General features: G+C 44.8%; 1 protein-coding gene and 1 long non-coding RNA gene across 3 annotated transcripts; both read right to left on the reverse strand.

Annotated features, from left to right (window-relative positions):
- Window positions 1–7066: 7066 nt before the first annotated feature.
- On the reverse strand, window positions 7067–9397 carry LOC101471075 (uncharacterized). Its single transcript, XR_013099379.1, has 2 exons — window positions 8172–9397; window positions 7067–8092 (listed from the first exon to the last, which is right to left on the reverse strand). It is a non-coding gene; the product is annotated as an uncharacterized LOC101471075 (long non-coding RNA).
- A 1508-nt stretch (window positions 9398–10905) lies between these two features.
- Window positions 10906–13294, reverse strand: rnf183 (ring finger protein 183). 2 transcript variants are annotated; one of them, XM_004573567.3, is made up of 2 exons: window positions 13046–13294; window positions 10906–12497 (listed from the first exon to the last, which is right to left on the reverse strand). In XM_004573567.3, the coding sequence occupies exon 2, from the start codon at window positions 12433–12435 to the stop codon at window positions 11473–11475; it is 963 nt and encodes a 320-aa protein (XP_004573624.3). In that variant the 5' UTR covers window positions 12436–12497; window positions 13046–13294; the 3' UTR covers window positions 10906–11472. The 2 variants fall into 2 exon arrangements, with proteins under 2 accessions (XP_004573624.3, XP_004573623.3); XM_004573566.3 differs by having other exon boundaries at window positions 10906–12500.
- Between the last annotated feature and the right edge of the window lie 798 nt (window positions 13295–14092).

A 14092-nucleotide genomic window follows, 5' to 3' on the forward strand; every position in this document is an offset into this window, starting at 1 on the left:
TGCTGTTCCATATCCACTTTCGCTCCCATCAGAAAAATGGTGGAGCTGTGCTGTTGCGACAGGACCGAAGTCCAATGGTCTCACACACCTGGGTACGGTTACCTCTGACAGCTGGCACAGCTCTTGTAACCACTTGTTCCACTTATGACTGAGCTGTTCTGGGATCTCATCATCCCAAGCAAGACCCTCCCTGCATAACTGCTGCAAGATCATTTTTGCAGGGAGAGTTCCTGGGGAAAGGAATCCCAGTGGGTCGTAGATGGAGCTGGTGACGGAAAGTATTCCACGTCTCGTCACAGGTCTTTCTTTGATGTTAATCCTGAACTTGAATGCGTCAGACTCAGGGCACCATAGAACTCCTAAAGCACGTTCCATAGGCAGCAGGTCATGGTTCAAGTTCAGGTCTCTGACATCTTTGGCTCTCTCATGCTCAGGGATGAATGAGAGCAAGGCACGACTGTTGCTTGTCCATTTCGTTAGGTGAAATCCTCCACCAGAACACAATTCAGTGAGGTCTGTGTATAACTCCATACCTTGAGTTTCCGTGGCAACAGACTTCAAGCAGTCGTCAACATAAAAATTTTCCAGAACTGTGCTTACAGCTTCAGGTGATGATTTGCTGCGGTTCTCCTCTGCTGTTCTTCGCAGTGCATAGTTGGCACAACTGGGAGAAGAAGTCGCACCGAAGATATGCACCATCATCCTGTACTCAGCAATGTCTCGATTGAGGTCCCCTGCTGGCCACCACAGAAAGCGCTGCAGGTCAGCATCGTCATCCGGGACACACACCTGATGGTACATTGCTTCAATATCTGCTGTAAAGGCTATAGACTCTTGCCTGAACCGTGTCAGCACTCCGATCAATGAGTTTGTTAAATCTGGCCCTTGTAGAAGTTCACTATTCAGTGAAACTCCTTGGTAGCTGGCAGCGCAGTCAAAGACCACCCTCAGCTTCTTTTTTTGTGGATGGTATACCCCATGGTGGGGAATATACCACTGTTTTCCATCCTTGCGGTTTAACTGTGTAGTTGGAACCTCAACGGCATATCCCTTGCTCAACATGTCACTCATGAAGGCAGTGTATTCTTCATGGAGTGCAGGATTCCTCTTCAGCTTGCGCTGAAGGCTCAGTGCACGCTGTAACACTGCACTTCGATTGTTCGGCATCTGAACGCACGACTTCTTCGTAGGAAGACTTATGGAATAGTGTCCATCAGTGAGACGAGTAGAGCTTGACACAAACTCCATAAAGTGGTGGTCCTCTTGAGACATTCCTGCTTTATCATCACAGTGACGCTCTGGAAAGTCGTGGTTATACTGTCGTACAAGCAGTTGTTCCACGTTGTCAATGGCTATTCTGTTCACAATAGCACATGGTTGTACATCATTGGCTGCAGCATCCGTTTCTCTGAGTGGTCCATTCAGAATCCATCCAAGTGCTGTCTTTACGGCATATGGACCATTGTCCTCACTTGGGATCACCTTCCATGGCTCCAATATGGTGTATTCTTTAGTTCCAATGAGAAGCTCCACTTCAGCCTCAATATGAGGCAACCTCACTTCGCGTAGGTACGGCCACTTGTCAACCTCTTTCTGGAGTGGGATGTTCTCTCTGGAAACAGGAATACTTTTCTGTGTGAAGACCTTTGACAGTGCGATAAAGTTGTTGTCTGCCAGACTGCTGACTTCCAATTCTGTGAGCACATAACTCTCCTCTCGACTTTTGGAATTAATGGTCCTCAACGTTAGCTCGGTTCGTCTGCCTTGCACCTTCAGCTGCCTTGCCAAGGCTTTGGTGCAGAACGATGCAGAGCTACCTGGGTCAATGAAAGCGTAAACCTCCACAGCCTTGTCACTCTTGCAGGACTTCACCCTTACAGGTACAATGGCAAGCACGCAGCTGCCTCCAGCCCCAGTACAGGCACTTGTCTCCTTTTCTTCAGACAACCCTGCTGGGCCTTTAGCAGTGCTACCCATATTGACCTCATCGGGAGGCTTCTCTTCCTCATAACTTGAGAAGTGCAACAAACTTGGATGCTTGAGTGAACAAACCTCGCACACCATCTTCTTTTTGCAATCTCTGCTCATGTGACCCTTTAGCAGGCATCCAAAGCAAAGTCCGTTTTTCTTCAAGTAGTCCACTCTATCCTTATGAGTCTCCTCTCTAATCTTGTAACACTCTTGCAGTGTATGAAGTTTCCCACAGAACATGCAAGGTCTTGTGAAGGCGCAGTTGAGTGAAAGGTCACTCTGGTTCTTACTAACTCTGCTTCTTTTGTCCATTTCTGAACCTTGGTTAACCTTGATAGCAAAGCTGCTCCCATGTCTAATGTCTTTCTTCAACTTATTTCCTTGCTGTGGCTTTTTTATAACCTTGTCTGACACTGCTGTTTCAAGATCGCCAAAGAGTGGGTCGGACATGATCTTTGCTTGGCGTTCAACGAAGGCCACCAGCTCTGTGAATCTTGCTCTGTTGCAGCGCCGCTCCTGGATATCATATGCATGGACTCTCCAGCGCTCTCTTATTTTAAATGGCAACTTGGAAATGATGACCCTCATAGTTGCAGGGTTGTCCATCTCTTCCATATAGTCCACATCCTCCATAGCATTACGACAGCTCACCAGGAATACAGAGAATGCGCTCAACGCCTTTCCATCTTCAGCCTTAATTTGTGGCCACTTCGATGCCTTCTCAATTAGCGTGCCAGCAATCTGTAACTCATTTCCATATTTATCTTGAAGCAGCTGCAAAGCCCTTTCATACCCCCGATGTTCAGGCATATGCTGACAACTCCTCACAAGATCACGAGGCTCGCCTCGAGTATACTGCTCCAGAAAATATAGCTTGTCTGAATTGCTATCAGCTCTGGTGTCAATAGCGTGCATGAATGCCCTCATAAACGACCTGTATTCCAAAGGATCTCCGTGGAACACTGGCACATCCCTTTGTGGTAACCGAGCCAGCTGTTGGTTCTTTACAAGCATCTCTGTGATATCTGCCTGTTTCTGCATAACTTGATAAAGCTCACTTGGTCTGGTCTCCTGAAGTGAGACACCATCTTGGCGTTGGCTCGGCCCCTGCAGTGGAGTTCTATGTGTCTTAGGCATGGCCCCTGCTGCAGTACTTGGATCACCAGGATTCCTCCAAGAGGCAGACCTCTCTATCTCTGTTGGCTTCCCTGGTGTGTGTTTTACGTTGCCATGACCATTTTCGTTATTCATCTTCAGGAGGTCACGACGTGGCATTACCGTAAGTCTGGTTTCACTCACTTGAGACTTAACTCCTTCACATTCCTCATACACTTTCACTTTGGCAGTAGACACTGCAATGGCTGTTTCAATTTCCAGTCTTTCCTTTGCAGCTTTAATTTCTGCTTCTTTTAACTCTAGAGCCTGTTTTTCTTTCAGAGACGCTGCTCGTGCCATCAGAGCTGCTCTGTTAGCTTCTTCCTTGACGCGCTCCGACGATGCTGTCGACACCCTTGACGTGTTGGATACTTTAGACTTGTTTGACACTCTAGATGTTTTTGACACTCTGGATGCACTGTCCATGGGAGTTATCTCTTGATCACATGTTTGTATTTCAATCCATGTATTAACTCTATTAATGAACTGCAAACATCGTTCTGACATTGGCTGAAACCAAAGTTGTTGGTCAGCCTCCTTTTCCTCCTCATCTTTAATACACAGCAACACTGCATAATTGCATTCTTGAAACTCTTCATACAACTTCTTGTAAACTTTCAGTGCCTCTCTCACATCATTTACAGCCGGCAGAATTTCATGGCTCAAAAGTCGCTCAGTTTCATCTTCTTGTGCTGTCACTTGTCCTAATTTGCCTCTTCTCACCTTTGTGAGCTGATGCAGTTTGAACTCCAGACCTTTGTCTGTCATCGCCCTCTGGCTGCCATCACGCGTAACTACACCCACACTGTCATTAATGTCGTCCGCCATTGTAATCATATAACACCGCTAAGCCGTAATGATTTTCTTCGGCACAGCTGTCGGGTGGTGTACTGCACAAACTCCTTTATGCTACTTCCACAGGTAAGATGCATCTGACAAAACACCTTTTACTTAGCTGTTCGCCGTGTTGTTGTATGTAGGCGTCCTTATGCCGACGATCCGGTGACTTTTCTATGTCTCAGTCGGTGGCTCCACCGCGGAAAACATTCCTCCGTTACTCGCTAGTTTTTTGACTTTTATGTAGTGGCGAATTTCTGTCCCAAGCTTCGAAAAAATAATTCTTCCACTTCTTAATGTGAGCTGTTCAGATTTATTTCTGACTCGTACATACAAACAAAAGATGTCACGGTCAAAAAACTATTTGCTGCTACAGCGCACACTTCCATTGCCGTCCTGGCTCACTCTAACCTGCTACAACACATGCGCTGTAATGTTTTCTTACCCGACACAAATTAAACACGCAGCATTTATTCTCTAACAACATATCATACAAAATTAAACATGTAACAATAACTGAAACAGTATCAAAAATATTTCTCTATAGATTGGCTCTAACAATGCTGACTAGTCAATAATTACATGAGGACATAGTGGACAATACAAAAACAGTGTATTGCCACGATATTATTTTTATTAATGTTTTGTTTTGGAGGTTTATGTTGGCAGACTTAATGTTGGAGAAATACAGAAAGTACACCTTGTTTCAGTTTTTTAGGTTTTAAATATCATCGAGTAATAAAATCATAGAACCTCAGATGAGCAATAAGCTATGACATATTACTCAGGGCCATTATTTATATAAGCCAAAATGCAGATGCAGCATGTGAAAAATGTGCTACACCCTTAATGTATCCATAGTTATTATTGTGAATGCCTCTACACAAACACAAGTTTTGGAGGTCTGTTAACACAATGGCAAAGGCATCCCAGCAAATTCAGCCCAGTGTCAGAGTAATGCTCAGAGAAACTCTAAAAAACCCAAGAGCTCCATCTAAGACAGTTAGCATGTTAAATTTCATGACAATAGAATCAGAAAACAATTGAAAAATAATGACTTGATGGATTTTTAGAGAAAGCTTCTTCTCCATAAAGAACACATCAGTACAGCTAAGGTTTAGAAACTTTAGTCTGATCAAATCAAAAGACTTCTGGATCAGTGTCCTTTTGAACAGATGAGATGGGTACTCTGGCTTCCTCCCACCGTCCAAAGACATGCAGTTTGTAGGGAAATGTCCATAGGTGTGAATGTGAGCGTGAAGGGTTGTCTGCCTCTGTGTGTTGGCCCTGCGACAGACTGGTGACCTGTCCAGGGTGTGCCCCGCCTCTGGCCCTATGACAGCTGGGATAGGCTCCACCCAGGAGAATCCATAAAAGATCCATAAAATCAAAAATTCAACTGAAGACTGTACTTAACTTTTCCTCTCTTTGCTTTTCTCTCTGTGAAATCCTGAACTCAAAGGAATATCCTGCTGATCTCATGAAGAACTGCAACTCTATCTCTATCAGCAGACTGAAAGATTTGCTAAGAGACTCACAGGCTTATAAATACTGACGTCTTTTCGTGTTTGGTGCTCATCGGTGCGTGGAAGTGTTGTGGGGAGTGGAGAGGCAAATTAGCTTTAAGGTAACTCTGGTACAACGTATCAAATGACAATATTTATGTTAATATTGCGCAGGGTCACTTTTCAAAAAATGTCAATAAAAAAATAAAAATGTATGGATCCCAGAAGTCCCTTCTGAAGCAAGTGACCTTTGACAGAGTCTCTGGTCAGTTATTTTAAAGCAGTATCAAAATGTGCATGTCTAACATGTGGCTACTAAATGGTGCACAGTAGCCTGGTAGAGGTTTAAAAAAGTCAAACATACACTACCAGTAAGAAGTTTGGACACACCCTCTCATTTAATGGTTTTCTTTCTTTTTCTTACTTTATATATTGTAGATACTGAAAACATCAAATACATGGAATTATGTAGCAAAAAACAGAAAAATAATTCTAAATATGTTTTATATGTTAGATTCCTGGAAGTAGCCGCCCTTTCCTTTGTTGACAGCGCTGCAAACTCTTGGCCTTTTCTCAGTGAGCTTCATGATGTAGTCACCTTAAATGGTTTTCACTCACAGGTGTACGTTTGCCAGAGTTCAAACGTTACGTTGCAACTGGTTCACATGAGCACCGCCCCAAGAGCAAGAGTCACCTCTGCCGCTAAGGATAAATTCATCTGAGTTACCTCAGAAATCACAAGTTAACAGCACCTCAGATTAGAGCCCAGATAAATGCCACACAGAGTTCCAGGAGTAGACACATCTCTACATCAACTGTTAAGAGGAGACTGTGTGAATCAGGCCTTTATGGTCAAATAGCTGCTAAGAAACTACTACTAAGGAAAAACAACAAGTAGAAGAGATTTGTTTGGGCCAAGAAACACAAGGAATGGGCATCAGACCAGTGGAAACATGTGCCTTGGTCTGTTGACTCTAAATGTAAGATCTTTGGTTTCACTCGCCGTGTCTTTGTGTGACGCAGAAAAAGTGAATGGTCTCTACATGCATGGTTCCCACCGAGAAGCATGGAGGAGGAGGTGTGATGGTGTGGGGGTGCTTTGCTGGTGACACTGTTGGAGATTTATTCAAACACCTCCAGGCTGTGTAAGGGCTGTTTGACGAAGAAGGAGAGCAATGGAGTGCTGCACCAGATGGTCTGGCCTCCACAATCACCTGACCTGAACCCAGTGGAGATGGTTTGGGATGAGACTGACTGCAGAGTGAATGCAAAAGAACCAACGAGTGCTCCGCATCTCTGGGAACTCCTTCAGGTCTGTTGGAGAACCATTTCAGGTGAAATGGCATTCAGCTCAACGAGAAAATTCCAAGCTTGTGCAAAGCAGTAATGTGCTTTCATAGTTTTGATGCCTACAATTTAAATACTCATGAAAATAAAGAAAAAAAAACATTAAATGAGAAGGTGTTTTCACATTTTAGACTGGTAGGGTATGTTGGTATATGTTCCGCTGGCACAGAATATTTATGTTTTGTGCACTGTATAAAAACAGTGGACGTCTTTTAATTATTTCCACACATTTATATCGTTTTTACTCAGTGTGCATTGGTGTGTTTCTTGAGGCTTTATTTTAACTCCAATTTAAAGAGGAAGTTTGTGTCACGGTCTCTGTAAAATGAGCTTTTGTGCAAATTATGCAGGGTGAGAGTTTTAATGCAGACAGTTGATTCTGCTCATCTGAGCGCAGCATTTTCAGTTGGCTGGAGAAACCTGCAGACGGCCGACTTCTTCTGTCTGCGGGGACCGAAGAGGTCACCTGGACGAGCGAGAACACGTTTCTCCCACTGGAAACACTGAGCCCTGACAAACAGAGTATCTGCAGCACGCAAGGTGAGCATATCCATTCAGAAGACTTGCAATACATGCTTGTTTCTTGTTGCTCATACAGACAAGTGGCAAATTAAAGGAAAAAACCAGAACCACTGAACCCTACAGAGGGGGAACTCGCTGTAGGCCCCTGCAGTGGTGATCCACTTCAAATCAATACAAAGTTATGCAGAAACATCAGCTTAATGATTAAATATTTTTGTCCTGGTGGGAGTGGGCTCTTCCATGATGACATATCCCCAACCACTGAAAAGTCTTAAGAGGGTGAAAATGATGCAAACCACACGCTGTAGCCTTTGCCACAGTATGCGACTCAATCTGATCTCAATCTAATTGATCACTAATCCATGTGGGACTTTGCCCTCGACCATTATCATCAAAAAAACAGATAAGGGAAAACATTTTTTTTTACAGTAAATATGGTCTTGCCCAAATCAGAGATTTAGAGAGTCGCTGCCAAACAGCACTAATGGTGTTTGTGGAGGCTCAACGCTTCATTTCAAACACTTCATTCTGGTTCTTCCATTCATTTGCCACTGGTTAGTGTGCCATGAAAAACAGCTGGTTGGTTTCTATCAGCAGGTTGAAGTCCAGATGTGGTGTGTGTCCTGAAAAGTCAATAAATGATGTTGATCGCAATGCTTCTTTGTGGCGCTGAGGCCTTGGACTCAGTCAGGTCCTTCCTGTGTGATCTTTTGTGCTGAGCTGGAGTTGTTCTTGTAAGAGGTCTGTTTGTTTGCCTAAAAGACAAAGCGTGATGTATTTTCATACAGTAACATTTACATGAATTATCTATTCTCGGTTCAACAGGACTCTCACCTGGAGGCTCCGGCTGCTGGAGTTGTTCTCATCCCGCTGGCACAGCAGATGTCGTGGTGCTTCATCGGGGCTGCTGCCTGAGCTACGCACATCTCCCAAATTCAAAAACAGAATTTTGGACACCAGACAAGTCACAGACAAGCACGTGCTCCTCAGTACAGACCAGCCGTTTAACATGAAGGACGGGATTTGTCCCACTAAACACGGAGGGGACGTCACGGACAGCTTCAGGACGCTCGCAGAGATTTCACTCGTGTCTTTAACCAAAGCGCTTTTGCGGATGTGTGCAGGATCTTTAATCTGAATTATTTTAGAGCATTTATTATTTCCAGACAGTCTGCTCGCTAGTACGCGCACCAGCGCAGGCGCAGCTGAGTGCGCGTGCGCTGGAGATTGCGAAAGTTTTGGGTAACGTAATCCACTCACTTCCCTGGAAACTTTACCCCCCACTCTGTCCGACCTGTACGAAACAATCAGCCTTCTTCCCACCAGGACCACCACACACTCTCCGTGTGGAGAAGCCTCCGCCGCTGACGCCTGGTGTGAGCCGCTGCGCTCGCCCGGAGAGTCGCGCAGCGCCCCGCCGGCCAGTCCTAGGCCGTACGCCGAGCTGGCAGGCCGCTTGGCCGGCGGATTCCTCGTCCAGATATTCCCCCGGCACCGGAGAACAGCGGACAGGGCAGAGGCCGAGGGGGTGGAAGCCATGGTGATCGGTAGCGTCCACGTCTCTCCTCCTTAACGCCAGCCTCCGTCTAAACACTCACATAACCTTCAGAGGTTTATTTGCGTAAGGAGCGGGTCAGAGGAGGGTGGGGGGTTTCTTCTAGTCTGGTCCACGCGACTATATTTGCCTCGACTGTGACAGTGGGGGGTTCGTGTGGGTGTGTCTTTAGGCCAGAGCAGAACAAGCAGCTACTTTACACCCCGGAGTGGAAACACTGGATGAAAATGAGACAGATTTAGCAGGTACTCGGATGCAGAGGGACTGGGAGACAAATGCAGTTTAGGTTTTTGAAGTAAATCAAAAATGGGCACAGTTGCCCCGAGTGATCGATTTATACGATCTATTTCTTCTCCTAAAAATAAAAAAGTAGTAGTGTGACACTCGAAGATCTGAGAACCGGTCACAGGGGGCATCGCGGGTCACAAAATTCTACATGAATAAAAACTTCTGTTAATAAATAAAAAGTGACTCTGAAGAAACGCACAAAACAGCAATAAACAAGTTTCACCTACTGAATATTCTTTTTTCTCTTTTCGTTTATCATTTCCATTTAATGTGGAAATAGTATAGTTTGCACTTCAATTTCATTTCAGTTAATTTCCAAAATGAATTCGATTCTTTTATTTAACATGTTTAAATGCTTTTTTTTTAAACTAATGTAAAGTTTTTCCAGACTAACCTTTGGTCGTTACGTTCGTTATAGTGACCTTGGTCAGGACAATTACATAATAGTTGGAGCTGGACAATGAATACAAACATAAACGCAAACATTTATTGAGAGCACTTCCTGAAGGGGGCGCTACAGGTTAAGCTAAAATGCCCTCAAAAAAGATTTTATAAAGATTTCTGTACTGTGTAAACTTTATTGTCCTACTTTTTTAAAAAGCAATTCATACCGTTTCTGTAGTGCTGTTGTATAATGTTACAAAGGTTTGAGTAAGCTGAGCCCACACAGTCCTTGCTGTAAGCTTTTCAGGATTTAGGCTGGAGTGACATTTCTATTAGACTCAGCACATGTTGTTGTGTTTTTCCCTTTGTTTATCAGATTTAATACAGTTCATTTCTGATGAAGTGATGATTTTAAATATTTGTTAAATCCAGACAGTTTAAAGTGGTCTTTGCCATTGGAAATAGCTGGATACTGTTAAGACATGGTTTACAGGAAAGACGGGGTACAGGTTTTTAAGTATTTCTCTTTTTCATGTGTCAGATGTTATGACCCAGAATGGACACCATTACTATTTTAACTACACCCCTCTGGGACGTTGCCCAGTGTCCCCCAGGAGGAGCTCTGGGTGAGTGGACGCTCAGTGGGTTAAAGGTCAACACTGATCCTCCTGGTCAGTTATGAGTCTCTCTTGAAACCCCTGACTAAGTCGATACCTTACAGCTTATCGCCGGGGTGGTACCCTCTAAAGTGTGACTGTTTCTGGTTTGTACTTTACAGAAAGAAGTTTTGAACTTTTACTTTTAAAATCATTCGTTGCAAATATACATAAGAGTCACAGAATGAAACCTGTCACACTGACTCAAGAGAAATGTCTGTGGTTTTGTACAAAAGACTCACCTGCAATTCTTAACACCGGAATTTTTAATTCCCTGTTGCCCTGTACGAACATTTCCCATCTGACATCACTCACTTCTTTACTTCTTACTGCTGAAGTTAAAAAGCCTGATCCTGAAACAGGCCATCAAATTAAAGTTTTCCATGTGCTGATTTTAAATGTTTTTTCACTCACTGCTTGTTCCACACATTCCTGATCCACCCTACATCAAAGTGATGGATGACATGCTGCAACTGATCCTCCCCAATCAGCCAGAAAAATGCCACAAAGGGCGTGACGCCCGTGTTTGTCAAACAGGCTTGTCATCCTAAAAATCCCGATATGCACAGCTGAGAGGAAGTTGCTCAATCCACCCTGTTAGCAGGTGTGTTTACACGGTTAAAGGGGATCAGGTGTCTAAATGAAGCATGAGGGCTTCTGAAAAGAAATAAGCAGCAGGTGTGTATCAGTAGAGGACAATCTCAAATATGCCTTTATTTGATGGATATGTTGAGAAATACTTGCAAATATATAAATCATCTGTGGCATCTGTATGTACAATGGGTTTGGACTATAAACAAAATTAGTTAAGAACTATAAACTCTGGTTTGCGAGATCAGCGTTCAATCCAGAGATCTTCCCAACCTTTCATCACAGAGTGTAGTGCATTTCAACATTTACAGCTTACTTGATCTGTGCACAAGGTTCCTTTATTGTGTTCAGCCGCTCTCACGGTGAACACAAACACCTTCAGAAAAGAATAAAAACAGGAAACACATCAGTCCCTTTTCCTTCATGTGCACCTGCCAGTTCTTTTGTTTTTAAAAAAATGTTGCTCTCCTGGTTTTCCTTCATTTCTCCACGTGACCCAAGCTTGAAGGAGCTCAGTTTGTACTTCACCATTATAAACACAAGGTGTGCAAAGTGGAACAAGGGTCACTGGAAGTTTTGTGTGATTCTCTCTCCTTGTCCACTTCATCTCCCCAACCATCACCCTCCACAGTCCTGTCCTTGACATGGACGCATCTCTAGTTCATGGATTTTGCTGTGAAGTGTTGTTTGATTGTGGACGTGGGGGATGAACGTTGTTCAAGGACACAGTGGGTATGATCACAAAAGCCAGAATTCCCACCAGCATGAGCGCCACAGTGATGGTGATGATGGTCGCAACCACTGCGTAGTAGCACTGATCTGAACGGAACATCCTGCGCAGGCGACCTCTCATCCTGCTCGGAGGTCTGCCTACATCCACCACAGTGGTCGGGGTGATCCCCTGCTCCATTGCACTTAGCTGGAGGTTCCTGCTTGGTGCCGCCTGAGTGTCTTGACTCTTGGTAGGCAGACTGACGACATTAGGCCTGCTCGGGCTGTTGGGAGGAGGGTTCTTCAGCATCAGCTTACCCTGGCTGCGCTTAAAGCGGATGGACAGCGCCCGCTGCATATCTGAAGGGAGTTTGCTGATGATGTCCCGATTGTTTCCCAGACGGGGCAGGTCCCGGCCGCGAGGGAGCTCAGTCACCTCTCGGCACACGGGGCAGGACAGGGTCTTGAGCTCAGGTGAGGTGACGTTGATGCGAGCCAGGCACTCCAGACAGAAGGTGTGCCCGCATGCCAGCAGCTTTGGGGTCTTGAAGACATTATCGTAAGTGCAGAAGCACACAGCGCACTCTGTGTCCTCCACGTCATTTTCAGGGGGTTTCATCCTTCTCCGATCGCTCTCTCCGTCTCTCTGGCGCCGCCCACGGCCCTCCTCGCTCCTTCCACGATGCCTCCTTTCTCCACGGTTCCTGTCTGACTCTCTTCTCCTCCCTCTTTCCGTCCTCTCAGAGTCAGAACTCCTCGATCTCCTCACTCTTAATGATTTCTCTTTTTTCCGGTGCTCCTCCTTGCTGTTCCTGTCATTCTGTCCGAGTTTGGGTTTGACGTTAGGGGCCTGGGGCTGCCTGGCTCCATGGCTCTCTTCGGCCCTGCTGTTTTCCTCCCCACCATCACTCATACTGGAGTGATGTCAGAGGTAAAGTGCCGTCTGGAATTCGACTCCTACCAGTTTCCCAACAGCTGCTGTGGAAAATTAAACCTCAGATGAGTTTATTGGCTCCCAAAATCAAGCAGAGCAGGAAGTAAGCCACAGGAATTTACCTGCAGTCACCACTGCTGCTTCACGGTGATGAAGCAAGAACGCCTAATCGCTGGCTGACATCTCGATTGTATTGAAATGCTGTTGTTATTCAACATGTATGTGCTGCTTTAGTCTTGACAATTGATAAGTTGCTATATTTGTTTAGTAGGTTTTCCTGCACAGAAATTGTGAGGAAACATGAGCTGGGAGTGCGTCAAGTGGAGGCTGGACTTCTGAGAAGCAAAACTGGGACTTCTTTGTAACGCTGCAGCAAATTTTCATTGTACCCAGTGAATTTACTTTTTTAAAAAAGTTTTAACACCAACAAGAGGCTCAGAATTCACATTGTTCACATTTGTTTAAAAAAAAAGCAGCGCAGACATGTTGGCAAAGTTGCAAGAATTCCCACTTCAGACTTTTTATGATTTCATGACTTTTGAATGGAAACTGGTAAGTAAAAAAGAAAAAAGAATTTGTGCACACTGACCTGTGAGGTAGATGACTGCCGGATCAGTTCGTCAGAGTTGATCTGACATGTAATCCAGTCGTGTCAGTGCAGTCAACACTGCTCATGACTAAACGTCATAACTAAAAACAGTGATTGTTTTGAGCTCCCTGCTTCCCTCTTCTGTTCTTATCTTTGCTCTTATATCTACTTTTCTAATTGAGGACTCAGCATTGTCTCCTCCTCCTCTGAACCCTCCCCCCTTTGCCACACTTCCTCCCGCCCTCCTTTTTCTCGTCAGACCAGTTCAACCAGCTGCTACTGTTTTCATTCGTTTCTCTCTCTGTGGACTTTATAGATACTTTAGTTATTTACTTAAATGACCCCATGTGGCCACTCACACTGAAAGAAGATGCATGAAAATGACATTGCACCCCAGAGAATCATACTAATGTCTCCCTCGTGTGCAGACTAACCCCGTGTCACATATCAGATCAGGTACCTGTAGCATCACATGATAGAAGCACGTCTTGTCTCGCTGTTTCTGATTCTTAGTGTGATACAAGTCATGACAGACAACAGTCACCGTCAGGAAAATTCCACTCTGGCTCCATAAAGAGGATGACAATGCATCTTTGTGAACATACAGCATATCAGCATGTCATATTTGTCATTCCTCTGCCACAGTCTTGTCACTTCATGGTTTTACAACTCAAACAAGATCAGCTACATAGCTTTTCCTCACTCCACAGGCCCGCAGGTACTCACTCTGTGCCTGAGAGCCACACAGCTCGAGACAATAACTACACCAGATTCAAGTCTTTGACATTAAATGCTCAGGATTTTCTATGAGTCTGTGGTGGCCAGTGCAACCCTCTACGCCGTTGCATGCTGGGGGGAGTAGATTGAGGGTTGCTGATACTAACAGACTCAAACTGATCTGGAAGGCCAGCAATGTTGTAGGGATGGAGCTGGACTCTCTTGAGGTGGTCTCGGAGAGGCGAATGTTGTCCAAGATAAAGACAATGTTGGATAATTCCTCCCACCCACTCCATGACGTGCTGGCCAGTCACAGGAGCTCGTTCAGTG

This window comes from Maylandia zebra, linkage group LG1 (assembly GCF_041146795.1).
Source record: "Maylandia zebra isolate NMK-2024a linkage group LG1, Mzebra_GT3a, whole genome shotgun sequence".
NCBI lineage: Eukaryota > Metazoa > Chordata > Actinopteri > Cichliformes > Cichlidae > Maylandia > Maylandia zebra.

Coding starts and splice junctions, on each gene's coding strand:
- rnf183 (XM_004573567.3), bottom strand. CDS start 12,435: ATGAGTGATGGTGGGGAGGAAAACAGCAGGGCCGAAGAGAGCCATGGA.